At 41.6% G+C, this 23264-nt stretch overlaps 1 protein-coding gene across 1 annotated transcript in view; it reads right to left on the bottom strand.

Moving 5' to 3' along the window:
* The window catches only part of kcnb2b (potassium voltage-gated channel subfamily B member 2b), an 84526-nt gene extending 62103 nt beyond the window's left edge, over window positions 1-22423 (bottom strand). Inside the window, exons 1-2 of the mRNA XM_020646476.3 lie at window positions 21994-22423; window positions 20099-20809 (exon numbers count right to left, since the gene is read on the bottom strand). Coding sequence (XP_020502132.1) covers window positions 20099-20683 — 585 coding nt within the window. The 5' untranslated portion in view covers window positions 20684-20809; window positions 21994-22423. The remainder of the gene's footprint in view (window positions 1-20098; window positions 20810-21993) is intronic.
* Between the last annotated feature and the right edge of the window lie 841 nt (window positions 22424-23264).

Below are 23264 nucleotides of genomic sequence, written 5' to 3'. Positions count from 1 at the left end.
CAATAATGAGGTTTAGTTAATGAACATAAACATACAGTGTTGTGTATTTGTTTGCTTTGTGTAAACAAATACACAAAGCTACTTGACACTCTGGCATGTGATTCCAATACTTGTGGTATCCTGACCTTCTCTTAAGCCGCTGCATGAGCAATCTGACACTGGAAAGCGTGTGATATAGATTCCAGAGTGTTGCAGTTCATCCTGGCCGGCAGGTAGGATTTAGGACAGCATTTTAAAGGCATTTTGTATTTAGTCGCTCTTAGTTTAGTCATCGATACTGAATTCCTAGAGCACCTGTTTTCTTGGAAACAGAGGCTAACGAACTTGCAGACAGAATAAGCATCTATATCTTAAATGTCAGTCCAGTTGAGGAGGTGACATGAATGAACAAAAGGTATCTTATATCTCACAGGCTTATAGTTTGAGTTGGATTCAGTATAACAATGTCGCTGGATTAATCAAAACAGATGCATATTGTACAAGTTTTATACAAAGTGGTGATTAAATATAATAGAAGGAAACAGAAACAATTGCAACGATATTGTGCTCTTGTGAAGAAGAAAAAAGACGGTAATAACAAAAACGTCATCATGGGATTTTTGAAACCTACATCATCTACAGTTATTGGAGTAGGTATAATAAATAGATTATTGTTTGTAAAATGTAAAAGAAAAAAAATGCCAAATATTCACTGATTATAAATTGATCAATGTTGCTGATTTTTTTAATCCTTCAACGATAATTAACTAAATTAAACTAATTTGGGGTTATTTGAATGTGCCAGCTGGGATTTTAAAAAAAAAACATTATTTATAATTTCACTGTTTTTAAAATAATTTTACAATAATAAAACCCTAATTAATAATTACTTATACCATAAAAATACTTCTCTACAGTTAAAAGGAGACTGTAAATTAATGAAAAACAAAATAGCAGATTTTAGTTACCTATATAAACAATGATACACTGAACCTGAATGGACGTAACCCAGGTGATAATACCTGTTTTTTAAGCATTTCCATTCTAAATACATGCACACGCACACGCACACGCACACGCACACGCACACGCACACGCACACGCACACGCACACACACACACACACACACATACAAGTGCATTACAGCTAATATAGAGTGTATGTAAAGTGCAACACACCGACCACAGTGATTGCATTTCAGATAAATCGACATTAAACTGCACCAGCATGAGAACAGTGAATATATATTTTTGTGGGTGACTCTTCTGAAGAGACCAATGATAACTCTTTTTCTAGCGCTCACAAGAATGTAGGAATTAATCTTACATGTTGTTTTCCTGTCTCTTACATGTTGTTGCTGCTATTCATTTTAAAACATGCAAAGCAGCAGTAAACACGCCCAAACCACAGCGGCTGCTGCTGCTGCATCCTGCAGAGATGCTGCTCCCATTGTTCCCTCTGGGAGATGTAACTGCCTTGTCTGGGATGGGCGGGTGATGTCACTGATGCTTTCCGGTGAGCTGCTCCTGTAATGGAGTCAATTTAGCTTCATGCTGAGCCATTTCTGTCCAGCCTCACCCCATGAAGGACACATTAGTTCCTCCCGCCCTTCATCCCACCATCTCCCCTTTCTTTCTATCTTCTTGCTCTTACACTTCTCCCTGCTTTCTCTGATCTCTCTCTCCGCACCTCTTCTCCTTTATATGTTCACATTTCCTATATTACAGTCTATCAACCTTTTCCATATCACACCTCATCGATGCCTCCCATATCCAGGCCTGCCATCACCTCAACCCTGTTTGCGAATATAAGCATTTATATTTTATAGTCAAATGAAAACTACATCATAGAGTCTTGATTAAATTATCAAGATTGCCAGATTAACTAGCAAGTGGAACACTGAGTAGAGAAAGAAGGTGTGCAAGCCACAGTCAGACAAATACACAGTAGAATGTGAGTGTATTTTTTGATTTAAGTAAACATCCTTTTCACTGGGTTTCTCAGTGTCTTGGAAGCAGCTGTGTGGGAGTACATTTTGTTTAAACACCCCACTATCTGAAGCCAGCACTCCAGTTGCCTCCTTTGAAACTGCCTCAACTTTAACCCCAGACAAGTTTCACATTCTCTCTTCTTTTTTTTTCTTCTTCTTACTAGAAGCGTAAACACACATTGCAATCCATCATGGTTATTCCCTCTCCATCACCTTGCTGTATCTTTCAGAAATATGTGGCATTTTCCTTTTCCTCAGCTCCAGCCGGAGCTCATTAAGCTTGTTAACACCCATTCAACCTCCAACTCCATCCCCTCTATCTCTGCCTCCTGCATGACTACACAAAGAGGGGATTACGTTATCAGGATGATGAAGTGATATCCATACGCTTCTGGAGCTGCGCTAAATTTGACTTGTCACAGTGGAAACTGCACTTAATATAGCTCACTCTGTGTTTATGCCAGATTAGTACCAGGGCATGGACAGCTCACTTGCTAATTTGCCTAAATTGTCTTACCCGGTGGCGTCAGATTATGTGGTGCCATGACTTGCACTCTTCCTGCACGGGCCTACGGGCTTGTCGTTCAGAGCTCAATGAGGGGGAGAGGATGCATACACAAACACAAAAACAAGAAATTCAGGCCTGGATTTGTTGTGAAAAATGGTCGGAGGAAGTAGCATGAAATATTAACAAGCAGCATAAACTTTTATCTTGGCTGATAGAGGTTACTTGCGGATTCCACCACAGGGGAGGAGTAAAACACAGGGCAGTTTTCTCCGCTGGAAACAGGAGATGAGTGGGTGGGTGGGCATGTGGGTGGAAGCAAATAGAGGCCAGAAAAAGAGATCAACATTAAAGGAGGGAAAGGAAGAGAAAAATAGATAAAATAGCAGGCTGGGAAGAAATGAGAGGAATTAAAATGGGATTTAAAGAATTGATGCTCTGGGTGTTTTATGGCATCGACAATAAACACAGTGCAGGTAAAGTGGATCCCCACCCTTTAATCCAGATTACATTCTCCCCCTATGTGTAGACGTTTAAGCCTCCAAGTCCCAGAATGAACCTAACACCTTGACTTTGCTCTATTTTTCTGTTTCCCTTGCACCAGATTATCCCCTGTCACACTCTCAGCCTAGTCAGCTAAATGCAAATATGTCTCATGCAGTACATAAACAGACCTACGCTTTGAACTTCAAAATAAGAGAGGCCGTGTTTGCTCAGGTGAAAAACAGTTCAAAGAAGGTAGGGTTGTTTAAACAACATAACCAGTGTTGGTGTCAGCGTCAATACTGCTCAAATGTGTTATCGCATATTAAACAGTATTTCATTTAAAACATAAATACAACACCAGAACCAGGAAGCCCCCAAACATCACCTGGACTGTATTCAAAGATGGACAACCTGAAAGCTCCAAATTGTGACGGCACAACTTTTGGATCTCCCCTTATTATTTATACAACACAGATCATAAACTCCACCTCCTTCATGTTAACAGAATGGTCGCTTCTCTGAGATTATTAGTTTCAGTTAGTTGCTTGATGTTATAAAAAGGGGTTAAATGCTGTGATTGAAAGCTTCATTCTCAAATGAGGAGCCTGTGGCACTGTGTGTGCAGGCTGTTTCGTAGAGTAGAGGAGGAACGGCAAGAGAAAATGTAAAGGAACACTAACAGAAGAGTCAGAGACCTTTTCATAATAATATGTTTTTAGGCACTTTTGTACAACAGGAGGAGGTGAAGATGTGTTGTCCATCTTTATTTACAGTCAAAGGTGACAACTATAAACATTAGTGTGGTGTAAGCAGAGAGTGTAATGGTGTGTTTCCACCAGGATCATGATTTCTATTTATTGCACTTTTATTGAGGGGTACTTGGTATTGGCCAGTATTTAAGTAGAGGCATTGGAATCAGTATCAGTAATTAAAAAGGGTTTGAATTGTCACTCCAACAAAGGGATAGTACTGTACATCCATTTATGTTTGAAGAAACACACAGGTTTCTGTTCTGCTACTGTACAAATCAAGAGTGGAACGTGTGCTTTGCAAAAAAATGGTACACCCAAGTCGTGGGCTTGGGCTGAACAAACACGGTCATTAAACATTTACCTCAATCTGTAATGACCAGGAGAGAGAGAGAGAGCCGAGGAGGGAGGGAGGGAGGGAGGGGGTAGCTAAAAACAACATTATTTCATTTGACAGCAATATTGATGAAAGTCTTGGATCGAACCAAACATCAAATAAATAGAGTTAGGAAATTATTTAGGGACTATTGATTGAGCCTCAGTGGTGTGTTTTACCTCCCTTGTGCAGACTTCTATGTGGCCTTACAAGAAAAAAAAAAAGAAACTCCAGGATGCAGAAGGAAACAGGAGAGGAGGACACCAGCCCTGAGGCAGTAAGATCTTTTGACTTGTATCTATGTCCCTGTTATGGTCACAGAGTCACTACCTTACACCAAAGTGCCATCCTCTGTGAAACCAGCACTACCGTGCTTTCATTTTTTCATGGCGCTGCAGACTTTAACTGACACACTGTAGCTCAGTGTATGTGCACACTGTAGCACGCTGTAGCTCTCTCTCTCTCTCTGTCTCTCTCTCTCTCTTTCATTCTTCTGCACGTTCTTTATGTTACATTTCCTCCATTCAAGACTCCCTGTTTCTGTCTGCGAGCACTTTGTTGCAATTGAAGTAAATGTCCTGGCTATCAATATTTCATATCAAAGTACATCTCCCTTACTGACTCCACCTTGGAACTTGGAATACCGTTCACTGTTGCTACCCGATACAACTGAGTGCTCTGTCAGAGCACAGATATAATAAGCCTGATAAGATTGAAGATTTAATTATCATACCATTGCAGTTAAAAAAAAAAGAAAAAAGAACTGTCTCAGCAAAATGTTCTTTCAGCCATGGCTCATGTTTAATCTAAAGGACTAAGAACTAAAGGGAAATTTGTTTGACATTTACCATTAAGATGGTATTTCATACGTTCTTGTGAATGGAGCTGCAGAGCACTGGACCTTCTACGTGCTTTGCGTGATGCTGTCCATGCAATGTTCTACATGGCTGGCTACACTGTGCTGCATGCGCACTCTTACACAGTCATGTACACGCTCTGTACACACATGTATGTATGCAGCATGCGCAAATGTGATCTGCAGGCTGTGCAATCTCCATCTTTCAGCGTAGGGACCTGTGAGAACCAATTGGAAGACTCCTGTGATTTTATGCTTTCGCAGGCATTTTTGCCGCCCACATTTCTGTGTGCTTTCAGGTGGGCAGCACACATTAGCACATACAAATACACCTGTACGAATACAAACATGTCACTATAAATAACTTTAGACGAACAAAAGTTTGGTGAAAACTGTTGCCATAGCAAAGTGTTCTTAAGTCAAATCTTAAACTAAAAGAAAGACGTTGGTTCCATTGAGAATAAAAACATGGTCCAATATATTGCAAGCAAATTTCCTCTCAAGGGATCATAGTTGCGATCATCGATCACTAAATGTGGCCTGTTTAGCAGCTTCAAATTCAACATACATTTTCAAACCATATCCACCTCTTATTCTGTCCCTCCCTTTTATTGTAGACTTGTTTTAGTCTGGACATAGAAGCCAATCCCTCCGGATTAGGATGTGAACCCCGGCAGTCCACAGTGTCCCTCAACAAGTTAAACCCTCCCTCTTTAAGCCTCTGCTTGGCTTGCTATTTGACAAGCTAAACAGACAGTCGTTTTAATGAGCCAGCCTCTGGACTTGTTTAGTCTTAATCTGATATATGGCAGCAATGCTAATTGATTCGCCATCGTCATGAGCATGTGATTGTTGCGATGACAGACAGGCAGAATGTCGCAGCTGACACAGGGCTGTTAATTTCTGTCCTCAGACTCTGTGGTGTCGTCAGAGGGGATTAGGGAGCAGCACATCAGGTTGGGGGTGTGTTCGCCTGTCAGTCAGAAGGACAGGAGGCCAGATTTATACCGCTCCACACCACAGTTAATCCCAGCATGAAGACAGACTCAGGCGTTCAATTAGGAAAGAGTCATTTGTGGAATTTTCTTCAGTTCAGGAAGATAAATTACACCGCCCTGATTAAATCAGCGCTCCTCTTAAATGGTTCTCCTCTTATGGTGAACAATTTAAATGAATATTTATTGAAACTTTAAACTATTTAACATAAACAGCATTCCTCTGTCATGACTTTCCACTGCTAGAGAGCGTTTTGTTTGCCCAGGCACATTCCTCCAACTATGAGGAGATCCATCAGCTCTGCGAACTTGTAAACTTGTGTAAATCTGCTAAATAGAATCACACAAATATGAAGATGAAGAATCAAAACCCATGAAAAATGTTTTTTTAACATAAATAAATCAACAAAACTCAGCAAGAATACAGATTACTACCAATCTTTTGATGGATACATCCCTGCATGTCTTCAACTGACGTCATGTATCTCTTTCATCCCTCATGTTTGAATATTACTGTCAGCTCTTTTTGCATTTGTGTGTACTTTAGCGCTTAAGACTACTTAATATTCCAATTGATATTCCATCTAAGACATGCACACTCATTTATACACACAAAGCCAAAAAGATCATCCTGAAAGCTGAATTTGACAAAGATTAAAGACCAGCGCTTCTTCAGCAGTGACATGTGAAGAAAGGGAATAAATACATATTGAAGTAATAACAGAGGAGATGAATCACGCATCCCGGGGTGGAAGAATCACTGACTTACCCGATTTAATGCTTCACATTATAATCCGCATTAGCTTTTACCCATTCACAAAGCAGATACATGTATAAATGAAACCTCCTAATCTCTCACTGTATTCCCTGAGACTAAGCGCTGAGTGGAAAATCTCGATTTCCAGGTTTTATTCGCCACATGATTACACATTGATGTTTACTCAACATGTTGAAATATGGTGAGACTGGTTGTCTAGTTGGTATTTTTAGACGTCAGATTCGCTTACATCTGCTTCTAAGTGTTAAGCATTTCTAACACTAAGCTTTTTGATGTCTATCAGGCATATAAGATGATTTTTAATGCAACATCAATCTAGTTTGAAAGCTGTATTAATGTGATCCAAGTAGAGCAAGAATACTTAGTGTAGTGAAACAGAACAAGCACTCAAATATAGCAAGAATAGCAACACTGGAAATGTGACAAAGGCAGGCACTACTTTGCCTGGATTCAACAGTCATCCATCAACATTAGCAGGTGAAAACTAAGGATGCTAAAGAGCGCCAGGCAGACTTTAGATACCGTCACACTGCTTAAGGGGGATTTATTGCAAAACCAGTATACTTAAAAAATCTTTACTCCGGCCAGTGCCAGAAACAGAAGCAAGCACAAGAAAGTCTGGATTGCAGCCTTTGAGGAGGTCTGGCTAATCGTTTGCGAGCACACGTAGCAAATTCAATACAAATAGGCGAGGTTCAATACATGCTTTTACATTGAAAGACACTCAAAGGTAGAAACAAGTGTTTTGGGAGCAAGGGTGGGTGATTAAAGGACGCTACAGTAAGATTATGAAGAGCAGAAAAGAGGAAGTAAACAAGCATATTTCACAGGGCAGATGCAGATGGTAGAAGAAGGATATAAAGAAAGTCAACTTTACAGTGAGTCACTGAAGGTGAATCATAAACAGGCATAAAGAAAAAAGCTGAACTGCTGTAAAAGACGCATGAAGTTCAGGAAAATTAAATAATCCAGACAGAAATACACAATATGTGCTGTAGCGGAGGGGAGGGGAGTGAAAGAGCAAATATCAGAGACATGCAAGTACGCAAAAGCGCTTGGTCAGTGGTGGTTCTTGGTCAACACTTAATACTACATGGCCCTTTACTCTGAAATACAAAGAGACAGGTGGAGATTTCGGCACATCGGTCAATACCTGAGAGTTATCCTATCGATTGGCAAGGCTTCAACCAAATGTCATCATCACCCAACAGACCCAAATCTGCGCTGATCCTGCAGTGATGAAGGACAGATCCCGCTCACACTGGCAGCAACACATACAAACACTGTGCTGCAGTGTTTCTGACAGCCCTTCAGCGAATGAACAGTTAGGGTTCTTTTTTTAAAACTTGAAACACACATCTACAAACACAGGTGTTTAATCACTTTTAACTACTTAAAATGGACCACACCTAAATTAGTAAAGATAGAAAGTGTATGACCTGAGTGGCTGATTCTTTGGCCCACTGCTGAGTTTCCTGTCATTGACACAGGGTCACATAGTGTGGGTGTATGTTGTCGTCACCGTGTGCCCTCGGGCCTGCCAGTTCCTTTTCCTCCAATGGCGGTAAGCTGATTACAATCACACTGGAGATCTAACTGACCGTATCAATGCCTCTTGTCACCTCCAGCGTCTAGATGCACAGATGGACACTTCCAGTTGAGGTCACATTTAGGGATGTGTTTGTCTGATGTACTGATCTGGTGAGAACTGAATGGGAAAGGGACGGTGGGTTGGACAGAACAGATAAGGGTTTTCATTCTAGTGAAATAGTTCCCACAGCAGCTGATAAGGGAATTAAAGCTGTGACCTTTAGTTTACAGAGAGGTTTTGGTAAATGGTTAGTGATTCAATCAGTCTCAATGTCACATTTTTAACTGATGGGAAAATTTGTCATATTAACAATATGGTAAAATATTATGTATTTTTAAACATTAGAAATACAAAAATACAAGCTGGTGTTGATGGATTCGGGCTGATGCATCTTCTCTGGTTAGTCTGTCCTGTTCACAACCGTGCAAATGTATGCTGGGTGTCATCGGGTGGCATTGTAAAAAATATTTTTGCAGGATATTTTGTGCAGGTTTCACCTGCATTATTAATGCCAGACTAGTAAATCTAATCTGTCAAAATGACGGAACTCCTTTAATTTTTCCGACATTTTTCCGTTAAAAATTCATCCTCTGGTTGTGATACATTTTGTACTGGAAGGTCAAGGGTTCGATCCCCAGCTCCTTCAGCCAAATGTACGATGTGTCCTTGGGCAAGACACTTAACCCCAAGTTGTTCCCGCTGCTTCAGTGGCGGCGTATGAATGTGTATGATTGTAATAAGCTAATACTGACCGCTTTACATAGCAGCCTCTGCCATCAGTGTGTGAATGGGTAGGTGTGACCTGCGGTGTAAAAAAAAGTGCTTTGAGTAGTAGGAAGACTAGAAAAACGCTGTCCTTCGATTCGTCCATTTATCAAGTCCATTTACTAGCCGTAGCAGCAGGCTGTATTTATGTCAGGCCAGACACCAACATAAGCAGACCAACATGTTTACAACAAAGAAGGTTGTTTAGAAAGTTAGAATCGTAAATATTTACCATCTTAATTCAGCATGTAAGCATGCCTGTACTCTGGGGATGAAGTTAGTACTTTGAATCCTCTGAACATCATAGATCTGGCATCCCTAGAGCCAGGTCACTAGCAGGAGCAATAAAAACACTTTTGGCTCACATCTCAAGGAAACTCAAGTGAAGAAACTCTTGAAATAGCAAAAACACAGTATCCTCTGCCATGGGCATGAATTGTTAAAAAGTGTGCTCAAACTTTTATGACTGAATAGGCGGACACACTACCCCAGATGCACTTTTTTTCAGAATGCATGTCAAATAAACTGAAATTAAAGGTGCATCCAAGCGCTTGAAACAGGGCAGAGTTACTGTGGTCAGCACTGAGGAGGAACTCCTGTGGCTAAGCAGAAGACATGGGAGGCTCAGACACACACACACACACACACACAACAAAGGGCTCGAGATATAATAATAACTTCTTTTGTCACTTCCGGGGGTGCAGGGAGACAGCAAACAGCTGGCAGCACGGCCCACAGTGACGCCAGGAGCGCGATGACACAAGAGAAAAGCGATGTGTGAAGCTGGAGGCTGTCCAACAGAGGAGCTAAATTAAGAAAAAGAAAGAAAAAAAAAAAAACTAGGCAGGAGGAAGAAGTAATGAGGAGGAAATGTGGAAAAAAAAAAAAGCCTCAACCAAATCAAGAAACTTTCGATTTGTCACCAAGTATCCATATGGCAACGGCCACGTCACTCCAACCTCTTTCAACCTCCCACTGATCCGGGCAATCCGTCTCTTTTCTCTTACACATCCTCAGAGGCTTCCTCTTAAAGCAGAGGTTTTTAATTAATCTCTTATATCCCTACAAAACCAAGTCCCTGTTCTGCCGCTTTTGCTCGGGAGACCCTCTGATCGTCGGCAAAACAGACGGAGACACCATTCTCCTTCTTTTAAACTCAACTTGAGAATCTGCTTCTTTTTTTTTCTTCTTTATTCTCAAACAAAGGAGAGTCGATTATTCCATCCTGCCGCAATTAAAAATGACAGCATTTCTACGCTCATCATATCACAGCGCCAACTGCACTGACTATGACTGTATGAGCTAATTTGAAACACTTCGCCGCACAATAGGAGGTAACTCCAGTGTCAGCGAGAACTGCTGAAGCATTGTTAGAAGTGACACAAACAGAAAATTAGCAAAAACACTTCAACATGGGGGAAAGAAAAACATCCCAGAGCGGGCGAGTCTGAGCTGCACAAGCGTTTCCCTCACATTTGCATTCGGGGTTGGTTTGTGGGGGCTGAGGTACCAGCTGCTCTGCCTCTCACACAGCCTGTATAGAGATGAATTGCTCCCTGGGTGTCAATAAGTCACCATGGCACACTCTGGTCACCATGGAAACTACACAAAAACGGCATTTCCGGGGACACAAGTAAAATTAACTTGTTTACACATGCCTTTTTTTTTTTTTTCCTTTTCCAGTAATCCTTGAAGGGGGTTTTCTCAGTCGGAGAAGATAGAAAGCCCTCCAAGGATATTCCCTTTTGTTATTTCAGGCTTCTCAGTGTGTCATTTATCAAGATGTCTGGGTTGTTTGTGTATTCATTGCTGAGCCAGAATGAAGAACCAACACCTCCATGATGGAGCTCTGTAAGCAAACGTCAAGTCAGAACACCTGAGGAAGCACTTCTCTGACCCTCAGTGCTAAATCATAAACATGAGTGATATAGAGCAAAATGTAAAAAAAAAAAACACTATCATGAATACTAATATCACCGCTTCTATGATGGAAGTGTGGGCAGGATCACAATTCAGCTCTGTCACCCTGAGTGTAAATAAAGACAGAAATATGAAGGGGGAAGGAAGAAGGGAGGAAAGTGAGAGGAAATGGAAGATAAAAAAAAAAAAAATCAAATGTAAAAAGCAGGCTCTAAGGGCAGCTTGGGTGGTACACGGGGAATGCTGAAAAGGTGAAGGATATTGAAAGAGAGATGGCGTGGGGGGAGCGAGCGAAGGAGGCAACAGTGTGGCACCCAGAGAAAGCTGGCTCAGCAGTATTTGAAGGTTCACGGATAAAGAGGTGTGTGTGTGTGTGTATACTGGCACCTCTGTTTGTGTGGTGTACTACCGAGGGCATATTGTGTATATTAAAGTACGTATGTGCATGGATGTGGAAGACTGACTGTTAGCTGTGAGTACAGAGTGTGTGTGTTTTTGTGTGTTTGTGTGTGAAGGAAGCTCACTGAAGCATGTAATAGAGACCTGGTGTTCTTAGTGTTTAGAATGATGACTCTTCTCTCCCTATCCTCTTCCCGTCTCCCCCTATTTCTGATGCCGTCTTAGACGAGGAAGACAGCAGAAGAACAGAAGAAGGGTAGAGCACACCTCACAGGGGGGTGCAGCAATGGAGGCAATGAGGAGGAGGACAGGGAGGAGACGAGGAGGAAGGAACACATTAGCCTCTTTCTCAGAGTGTCACTCAGGCTGGCAGTGTTAGCTAGAGCTGACGCTCGCCGCTGCTCCTCAGCCACTCCCCGCCTTGAATGGGATTTATGTCTCGCTCTGATGGCGCTCAGACCCGGGGCGTTCTGCCAGTTTACATCCCCTGGACTTTTTGCAGGATGAACAGGCATGAAGTGTGCAACTCAGACAAAGTGTGTTACAAGAAAGGGTATAGCAGGAACATGAATAATGCTGTGAGAACCTCTAATATGACAGTTTGCTCATAGCAATGACACGATAAAAAAGGACTCTGTTCGATCTATGAAACTCTTTAGCTTCCTTTTGCTAAAGACCATACTTCTAAGTTAGAACAGAGCATGCCTTCCTCGAAAGGAAACCTAACCAGGAAGTGATTCAGTAAGTCATATATTGAGATAAGAAGTCAGAAACTCCTCCCCCCTCGGGCTTCTAAAATTAGAGTTATTGCTTCTTTCTTGTTGGTTCAAGTCACAATAAACAAAATATCAAATGGTTTTAGGCCGCTGGTCTGACAAAGCGAGCCAGTTAAAGAGGGGGAAATTAACATTTCCATAAATAGGATGAATTGATTCTGTAGCAGTAGCTCTCGTCATAACAGATTTTGGTCCTTAGGAAATGTGAGGGTGTATTCCGGGGATGACAGAAGAATTACTAATAAGACTTCAGCCATCAGGCCTCTCACACCATCTGGCCGCTCGTTAGGCCTGGCTTGTATCGAACATGTTGTTTGTACTAGACTTGTTTCAAAGCAAGTTTTTCTTGTTCTCCTGAATCTCGTTTCCCTCTATTACAGTGTGCAAATCACAGTGTGGGCCTTGTGACTCTCATTTCATGATATCTTCATTCATGAATCACCACACGCATGTTCAAGTGTAATACTCCTAAAGACAGGCTAGTAGGCTCTTCTGGGACAGCATCGCCACTGAGCTGCATCCTGAGTGTAATTCGTCGGCATGCAAGTTCCTGCAAGTAATCATGAAAATGGAAGAAAGCAGCGGCGGGGTTATAGATGCAAAGCAAAGCGAGAAGAGGACGGAGGTGTGTTTTCCTGTTGCTGCAGATTGAAAAATGGGTATTCCTGAAATAATTAAAAACGTAGAACAGCTCGGTTTCTACAGATCAATTCTGAGAATCGGCTGCATCAATAGCCTTCTTGTGCTTCGACTTCAACATCTTCCACTGCCTCACTTTAGATGTTCCCTTCCGACCCCGCGGCTGAGAGTCGCAGTTAGTATGCTAGAGTTAGATCAATAAAGGGCTGCAGTGTCCTATCCTGTTCTTGGGTTGAAATATGATCCTGGGATAACTCTGCTTGAAAACCCATGACATCAAGTCAGCCTCTTAACAGTGAGAGATCATCTCTGCAGTTAAAGTCACAGATCGTTTGTGTGACAAACTACTGATTTTTATGTTCCATTGCACCTCGCTGAGTGTTATGTAAGCCCCTCCACTGCTATCAATTCAACTGTAAAGCTACAATCTAACATATTTCAAACAGGTTGAAGTATTTCACAGTTAACTGGCATTGCACTCCTTTCTTAATGCTCATTTTGAACAGTTGTTGAAGTTTCTTTTTGGCTGCTTAGTAACAAAACTTTGAATTCTTTGAAACAGCAACAACACAAGAGTGGAGAGTGGAAAGTGGAAAGTGCTCTATCTACTGCTTACGCCTCTCTCAGCGTGTTGTCCATATGAGGAAAATCATGATAAGAGTGACTAAGTAGCTGGACGAGCTTGTGATTATTCGCTGAATAATCAACAAATCGGCTATCTTTATGGAAATGATAAAAGGAGTAAAAGAAGCTCGGGAAAAGAAGTGCTTCATAGTTAGCGTTTCAATTCCCTGTGACTTTAAAAAAAGCTTGCACTATCCTTTAACCCCAATTGTATGCCATTTTAAAACCAAATCATAAGTGAACTGATTTGAGTTCAGTTTAATCCTCATGCTGCAGGAGCAAAATAAAATGAGCAGTGGACACACAGACTGGGTTAAACGGTGTCATGGAACATCCAGATGATAAATGCCGCTTCCTCAGCCCATGCACTGGCCAAAGGACTCATGTCACCTGTAATCTAGGAGGTTCACTCTTATCTGATTATGATTGTGGGGTAAAGAGGATTTAGGTGCTGTTGCCTAAATGCCAGGCTGTACTGATTAGAGACCTGGAGGCAGGCTTATGTAACCAGGAGACCGCAGAAGGTGTGCTCCACCTAAATGACAAACTCCTCTCCTGTAGCACATCCGGACGACTCACTAAAAGCCAAATAAGATAATGTAGTACAATACTTACAGCTGCAGCATTGAGCTTCTCTTCATATTGCAACATGTTATCCCCTTGAGAGACATAACTGACTTAAAAACATCAAAAATCTGATTTTTCAACAGGCAAGGTCAGCATCTGTTTGGCAGGCTTTTCACCAAATAAGCAAAAAGTCCAGAAAAATATCAGTTTGCCAAACAGGCAGAGGACATTTTTCTCTTAAAATGCTGATGTTTATTGATTTAACCTTCCCGAAGATTGACCACAATCCATGCAGAGACGAAAGGAAGATAAGAAGACCTCCTTTTTTGAGTTTAACCCCAGGGCACTTAATGGGAAGATGAAACTGACTAAAGGCCTTCAGCTTATCACCACCTCCCTCCATCGTTAACTCTCACACTGTCAGAAACGACATCAATATGCACAAAAGGCCAAATGCTTCCTTCACTGCTGTTAAAGCCTGGGAGGAATTGGATGGACGGCTGGATGGATGGAGAGTAAGAGGCTGTCAGTTGCAGTGATATGAAACAAGAAGTGCTGTGACAGTTTTAACAGTGTGTTAATTGAATTTTCCAATGCCACACTAGAACTAGTTTCACTTCTGATGTTTGTTCAAGAGTTATCACCTAAACATTAACTGAGCGAATCCGTGGCAGCTCACCATATTCACTTCTAAAGAGTAGTGGGAGGCTTAATAGCTGTTATGAAACAGTTCAGGTATTGTTTATTGCTTCTCGAGTAATGTGAAAGGCCATAATTCAATTTAAACAACATGTTTTATAATGTGTTAGCTAAAGTAAGATAACAGCTAAACATTACAGTATGTTTAGCTAAGTGGCTGAAAGCTAATATTGGCATCTTGCTCATAATGTTAAGAGTTATAATTACAAAGATGTGAAATCCTAGCTAAGACTTTAATTCTTATCTATTGTAATGCTAGCTTGGAAGATTAAATCAAATTAGCTGTTGTCTAACAGCAGGTATTGGGTTATCGAATATAATGTTGTTGTTGTTGTTATTGAAATATGACTCCCTTTGGATTTTCACTAAAAGTAGTCCATAAGTTGCTCGTTCGATGCTAGAGCTTCTCAACATGAGCATGACATCAGTGGAAAAAAATGCTGCATTGTGAATGCAGTGAGTAAAAAGGATAAAAATAACCAAAGTGACATTCACAAAGATTGGCATTTGAGGTGTCCGGTACAGTACTGTATTATGCTACAGTCTCCTCACATTGTGTCATCATCCTCAGCTGTGTGGACTCACTCTGGTTGCTCTACAGCGTGGGAGGACCAAACAGCACAAGTCTGCGCCCATACAGGCCCATTGCTTAGCATTCCCACTAGATAGACTCGATTATTAGATAAGGAAAGACTAATGGTGCACATCCACATTAAGAGCAAGCACAAGGCTAGACACAGCTGATGTAGGGAGGAGTGAGGGAGATAGAAAACCCAACTTGAAAGGTCTGGCAAGTAGGAACATTGATCTCTTTAAAATGCTCTGAATCTTCCTCCATTATTTTCCAGGACTGCCCACACACTGAATGGACTGTAAATTGAAGAAAACCTAAAGAGGGGGAATGGTTTCAGTGTTGGAGTGAAGGTATATTACGGCTTTAATATTTCATACAACATTGTTAATATTCTGGAAAGCGTTGCACAACACAAATCAATGCAAAAACATGCTGCTCTTGCAAACTGAGCTCTACTTCTTTTAAAACTGAGCACTGTAGGCATCTAATAGCAACAACTAATCGCATTAATATATGACATCAGCACCACAGCCTGACTCATATGTTAATATTGAAGCTCTCAATAAATCACCAGTTGTGAAGCTAACGGTTGGCAACGTCCTGATATTTATTATACACTTTCTGCATATCGTTGTGTTTATCTGGAAATAGAAAGAAATGCGAGGAGTCTAACCCCACTTACAATCACATTGACAAAATTTACACAGTTGCAAAAACACTGGCAGGTTACAAATTGCACTTACTACGCCTTTTACCTTTGCTGATCTTGTCCTGCACATGTGTAACTAATATTTTCTGACCATTTAACAGTGCTGCTTTATTTAACGGTCAAATGTATTACTCAGAATGAATCTACGCTGAGGAAAATATCAACAAAGGCTGTTCCTGCAGCGTGCTCTTACTCACTTTGTCTGACCTCTACCCTCCCCGGCCGTGGTTACAGGCATTTAAATGGCAATATAGAAATCTATAGACGTCTTGTAAGCTTCTATAGGTCAAGTCAATTTTGGTTTTAGTCTGTTTGAAAACCAACTAAAACTTCTTACAGGACCTGTCAGTGAAAACTCTTCATCATTGGACTGGTAATTACAGAATATTGTCACTCAAAGTAAGGCTTTTCTAAGTGCTCTCTAATGACTGCTTAAGAAATGATATGCATGCTTATAAACTGATAATTAATCTTGAACATGTATAACATGATTTTAAGTATATGGAGTAGACATCCTACAGCAATGCAGCACTTTGTATACTGCTTTCTTGTGTGAGCTTTGTTAAGTGTGCAGCTAAAGCAATGACTCACTGCAAACAAAAGAGGGTCAGAGAAGTACAAATCCTTCTGGCTCCATATCAAGGATGACACGTTCTACAGGATTAATAGAAATGATAGCCTACAGTAAGGAAACAAAGGCAACATCCTTTGGAGATTTTGGCACGATAATCTTTTCTAATGTTATAGCATATGACAGCTGTTGACCACGGGCTACAAGTAGAGAAAATACAATTTTTCTACAATTTTTGCAATTCCATTTTCAATAAAACTGTCAAAACCAACTTTTCATGGAAGTTCAGCTCAGGATATCCCAGTGTGAAGCTCCTGCAGGTGTTCTTTTCAGTACACGGGCTTACAAGATCATGTTGTGACATCAGCTTCTTGCTTTTTTCCCCCTGGACGCTCACCTGTGTCAAGCCGAGCACCAGATAGAACCGGACACCAAGCAACTCCCTGACCCCTCCTCCTGTTCCTCCTCACATGAGCAGGCCACTCAACCAAAAGTCACGCAGGAACACGGAAAGGCCACTGCATTAGCCCATGTCCACGTTGTTTTGACTATTGCAGTCATCATTCACTGGGAAAGGTTTGCAAAGATCAGGCTTAGCATCCAGAAGTAGTGGGACTGCATCTCTTACATCACTGTCATGCTCTCGGGGCTTTTCCTACCACATCTTTTCACTCCCAGCTTTCATAAACACTTCTGCTCTGTTTTCTTCCTTTTTTTTTTTTTTTTGGTGCAATGGCAGCAACCTTTACAATTCTGCGAGAGCTCGCACAAACTCCCAAAGCATGCATTCCTGTTATTGCTGATGAATGTAATGCTAGCTTGATTGACCCTCCTGCAAAGGTCAGCCCTCTCATGCTTAACCTTTACTTAAGGGCAGAGAGCGCCATATGGTTCCATAAAATAGCACTTATATCTGATTGAGGGACGGACTGAGAGAAAAAGAGAGAATATCGCTACATCGGAATACTCTGATTGCATTTAATGAAGGGCTTACGTTACCTTCTCTAAAAGCACACAGCAGCTGTGTACCAGCCGGCAATGGCATTTCCTTGGTCAAGGGCTTCCAAGGGTTCTCACTGCACCCACAAAAGGCTTCCCTGACCTCGGGGGAACTGCTATCTGACAGTCGAACACCCCCTGAGAGTCTACTTTCCAATGTACTTTCAGCTGCGTGTAACCTTTGTGCGATCGCAGCGCAGAGCCATTACAGTGGAGTTCAAGTTCTCCTGGTGGAGCACTCAGCAGAATATCAATGCAATTTGAATTAGGGTGGGATTTCCCTTGAAGGTTTCACAGGCTTCCCCCACATGATAGTGATCAGGTCAGCAATACCCTGATGCATCTCGAGACCGAGGGGCCACATCAAGGAAGCGTATCACTTCAAATATCCCATATTTTATCAGATTACCTCGCTGCTGTCACCTGAGTGTGCCTTAAATTAGGTATTGGCACTCTCTTTGTAATTGATTCTTATGATATACAAGCTTCCTCGTGGAGGCTGAAGACTATTATTAAACTGAGGCGGGAAGCCTTTCGGTCACAAATTACTGGGTGAAAACCAGCTTTGCAGGGTTAATACAGAAAGGAAGGGAAACATGTTTAGGCGCACCATAAAAGAATTCTGACTGTAAGTGTTACGTCACATGAACATATTTATATCCTTTTCAAAAGTGAACGCACTTCTTAATATTTAGATCAAGATGAATGAGGTCTGAAATTGATTCTACACTTTAAATGATTGTGTATTTGCACTAGATTGTTTTATCCTTGCTCTAGAATATTTAATCTGTGCTCCTGTGCCTTTAATCTGCGCTTCAGTTTCATTAATTTACAGGCTGGATTTTTGAATTTGCACTCATTCCTTGACCTTTACTCTCTATTCCAGAATCTTTACTCTACACTCAGTTGAATGCAAGGCTCCTGTTTCTTGAATTTGCGCTCCTGTTTTATTCATGCCATGCTCTACATTTTTTAATCTATGCTCTTGATTTGTGACTCTAAGCTTTTGATTATTGGATCAAATCTCTTGAAACTTGAATCTAAGCTTCTGATTCCTTATTCTTGCTTTAGAATTTCTAATCTATGCTCTAGATTTCTAAATTCCCTTCCACAAATCCAAACTATTTGTTCTTTAATCAATTCTCTGTATTTTTTTATTCACATTGTTGATTGTTGAATCTATTCTTTCATCTTCGCTCAATTCTTGACTCTATGCGATATATTCTTGAATCCACAGTCTTGATTCTTGAATCCAATGTCTTGCTTCTTTAATCTACACCCTACATTTCTATATCTACCTTCTTGATTCCTGAATCCACGCTACTTATTCTCCAATCTGAGCTCTATCTTTTTGAATCAACGCTCTTGATTCTTGTATCCACATTCTTTTCCTCAATGGGAGCGTCTGCAACAATGCAGCACACGGCGCACACAGCACATCAGGAGCTGTATTTCTCACACAGAGCTTATGATGTTCCCTCAATCGTACACATACAATGGAGCCCCGCGCTTATGATCTGCTGACACGGAATATAATCCTGAGGACAACCCTGTCCTGCGCTGCCTGGTGATGAGATCAGGATACCGGAGAAGCAAAGGTAAATTACCAGTGATTGGATTTCACCAGGGTTGACCTACCTAATTGGGCACTGAGTCAGAGCAGGGATGAGGTAAGAAGGAGGAGGAGGAGGAGGAGTTGAAAGAGACGTCAATGTTTTGGCAAGCCTTGACATTGCCTCACAGTTTTTGGATTTCTGTAGGATTGATCAGGAATAAGGGAAACCTGCCTGTGTCTGATGCAGCATATTTTGACGTTTTTTCATGGGAAGAGAGGAGCATTGATGTCTACCTCAGTTTGCATTGAACAGAAGAAATATGCTCAGAATGAAAAATAGCAAACAGCTTTCCCCAACACACCTGCAGCTAACTTTTGACGTCATCCTGTCGGATACAGAATGAAAAACAAATCCACTAAGACTGACGCATGAAAGCACCAGAAAGGAGGCAAAAGCATATCCCAACAAGAGAAGAGCCGTGTCACAAATCTAGACAAATCTGCTCCACACTGACATACTTTACCCCCACATGAAAACCAACACCCGTAGCTGACGTACTTACCAATTTATTTTTTATTTTTTTCAAAGCAAATGCAGTCTAAATATAGCTGCTGCAGTAATTTCTCTACTAATTTATCAGTGCCAGAAATATACATTTCTCCTCCATGATGTTTGCTTGGGCATTACGCATCCACATCCCAAATGCTACATCTCTTTCTATATTTAGTCGCCCCTTGACAACTGTTGCTTTGCACAAAAATTGGACCCAGACAGATTGCAAAAGAAAACACCTGATGAGAGTACAGTACACGCCTGTTTCAGATTCAAATAGATGGAATCATGCTTCTTTTTTTTTTTTACAGGTGGGAGTAGGCCTGTGAAAATAAGTGTGCTTGTAATGTGCTATGATCCAGGCAGAGTGTTCTGCTTTGAATGTGATCAGGGAATGTGAGACGGGGGCAGTGCGATCACACTTCTTGTTTTGGTTCCCTACCTTGGCAGCCACTGAGGAGCTGGGCTTCTCCAGGAGATCCCACAGCTTCTTCCTCTTGTCTGGGCAGCAGGTGTTATCAAACTCTGTCTCGCCCTCTCTCTCCCTCATCGTCTCGGCCTCCCTCCGCAGCTCCTCGTTCATCTGCTCCTTTTTCTGGTGGTAGCGGGCCTGGCAGCACGACTCAAGGTAGATCTCGTCAATCCCCCAGTAGTCTAACTCTTGGCCGAACGAAAGGGCACACATCTCTTCCATCATGTGTAACTTCCCTGTGCGATAAAAGTTCAGGATGGAAGTGAAGGCCCCCGGGTGCCGGTCGAAGAAGTATTCGTTTTCGTTCAAGCTGTAGTCGTCGCAGACTTCCATAAGGGACTCATGGGTGTTGCAGTCTCGAAGCTTGCCAAGCCGGGTCCTGGGAAGCCGGTCCAAGGTCCGCCACAGCACCTCGTGGTTCAGACCCCCGACGTTGAGGCGGACTCTGCGGGAGCGGGCTTTGGTGCGGATGATGTCAATGGGTTCAGGGGGCAGGGAGGGAGCGTTTCTGATGTTGGTGGGCTTGAGCCCTGCTGGTCCAATCTTCTCAGCCATTTTGATGGAAAAGGAGACTTACTGAGGATGTTAAAAATGACAAAAAAAAGGTGGGGAGAGGGTAGAAAAAAAGGGGTCTAAGGTATTAAACTAAGTAGGATCCTCTTTAGCAAAGTCCCTCCATGACTGAGAAAACAAGTAAGAGACAAGAAACAGTTTGTGAGATAACACATTCACTGATCATGCAGACGTTAGTCAAATGATGCAATACAAAAATAACTTTTTCGCAATCCTTTTTAGACTTTGTGTCTCACATCTCTCGAGGAACAAAAATAAATCTGTTCCTTTCAAGCGAGCATGAGGACACGGTCACGTGTTACTCCGAATTTTCAGTCAAAAAATAGTATCAGCTGTTATTGATCCCTTTCATTACATTTCAAAGACGGTGTTAGATGGGATCAATGGTTTTTGTTTTAACAGTCAATATGGTTGCTTTGCTTTGCTCTCCCCTCCAGCACTGCTGAGGCTGAAAGGGGGGAAGGAACTCCTGCCTGAGCACTACTTTCTATGCAGCCCCATCGGTCGAAATGGGACTCAGTGAGTGGTTAGTCAGGAAACAAATGGACTGAAAGGAGCCTTGAAAATCCACTGATATACTCTGGAGGGGGAAGGCATGTTTGAGAGCTATTACTGCTTTAAAAAAAAAAAAAGTCTTTATTCTACTTCAAATGTTCAAATAGGTTTTCCCTTTTTACGTTTGCTTCTTGTAATCGGAATCTTTGACAAATATCACATGCTCAAGAAAAAAGTAATTCTATAGAAATTTTAATTCTAATAGAATAATAAAATTGCCTCAAACATTTGGATTAGGCCTTTAAAAATGTATAAAGTTGTTGATATCAATGTATTCAATAGGCCTAATTGAAGGTAGCAGGTTGCAGTTCCCAATTAGAAACATAATTTTACAGGATTGAATTAAGCTGATGTGTTTGAATGGAACATTTTAGCTACATTTAACACTGCCTGACAATTTGTTCCGTTTGCAATAAAGCTGAATAATTACTATCCAAACCAAGTGTTTTGGGTAAATAAGTATCCATACATAGTATTACAGTTTTCCACAAAGCAGGATCACCTAATATCTATACCCTGTCATATTCTGCAGTCCTATAAATTCAGAAACACTGCATACCTGTTACGCTACAACGTATTTTCTGTTTGGTCAGGTTTTAGTTGCCTTACACCTTGTGCAGAATGTAAATCAGTTTTCAAAACCTGTCCTGGCAACACACGAGATGTGTTTTCCATTCCGCTCAAAGTGGTATCCAAATTCGTAAAAAAAAAAAGTAACAGAAAACAGTTTCTCTCACCTTGCCGAGATAAACCACCTTTTGCATGCAAACTCCTCTCGTTCCTGAGGGAGTAAAGGATGAAATGGGAGCCGGGATCCCCCCTCCAGTCAAGCGGCTACAGCGGAGGAGAGAAGTCCGCGGTCTCCGCCGAGAGAACGCGCGTCCCACATTTTGTTGTAAATGAGTCGCGAGGAGAAGAAAAAGAGTGTAAATGTCTTCATCTATAAACGGGACGAAACCAGCCCTGTTTCGCCATTGAAGCACTGGGGTAATACAGTCCTGTCTGCCTTCATCCAAAAACAGCCTGGCGCGTGAGAAGAAGACAGGCTCACTGAATCAGTACTGCAGACGTCGCGCGCGTAAAAGGCAACGGGAAGGAACGGGATAAACTGCGGAGTGTCCCGCTGTACACTACATGAGGAGGAGTAGAGGGGTGCACACGGGCTGCACCACGTCCTAGAGGTGACTCAATGTCCTGGATAGGAGAGGATTCTCACCAAGAAGAAAAGAAAACACTTAAATATTTGTGTTTTGAAAATCTATAGCTGTAAGAGCATGATAATGTGGGCGCGCGCGCGATTTGTTTTACTGGTTGAATTATTTTGAAATAGCAGTTTAGGATACAATCCAAACACACTCTTACATAAACAGACACGGGCACGCACACACACACACAGGCGTCAGTTGTAATGTGTTTGAGGTTTTCATTTCAAATGACATAAGGTAACCGTGCTTTAGACGACTTATAGTGAAATTACCATGACATGTACATTTTACTGTAAATGAACCATACAACCTAAGCTTTCGTTACAAGACCTGTACAGAATCTTCTCTTGGGGGAGAAAGGAAAGAAAATAGTATTTAAACGAATGGTATTAGTCCAGCTTCTGTTAGGAACATGAGTACAACAAATACAAAGGTGACAATTTCACCCAGAATATGTAGATGGTCTGACCCTTTTTCTTGTGACCACTTGAAAGAACAGTCAGTAGTAGTGATAAATCCGGGCAGGTACACTGTATGACTCCAAGTAATCAAAACCCATCTTATCTATTAGCCATCAATATGTAATGATCTCCCAACTCCCGGGTCTTAAATGAATAAATAGAGATATTAAATTATGTATCCCGTATTATCCCTCAGATCGTTACCTACAGTGCTCGAGTGCTCTCTCCTCTCCTCCTCTGTCCTCTCCTCCTCTCCCCTCTCCTCTCTCTCCCTCACTCTCACTTCACATGAATGCTGTTCGATAAGGCAAAGATATTTCCTCCATATAGAGCTTATGTGTC

The sequence above is a fragment of the Labrus bergylta genome, chromosome 20, assembly GCF_963930695.1.
Source record: "Labrus bergylta chromosome 20, fLabBer1.1, whole genome shotgun sequence".
In the NCBI taxonomy this organism is placed as follows: domain Eukaryota; kingdom Metazoa; phylum Chordata; class Actinopteri; order Labriformes; family Labridae; genus Labrus; species Labrus bergylta.
This window is presented reverse-complemented; position numbering and strand designations above follow the sequence as displayed.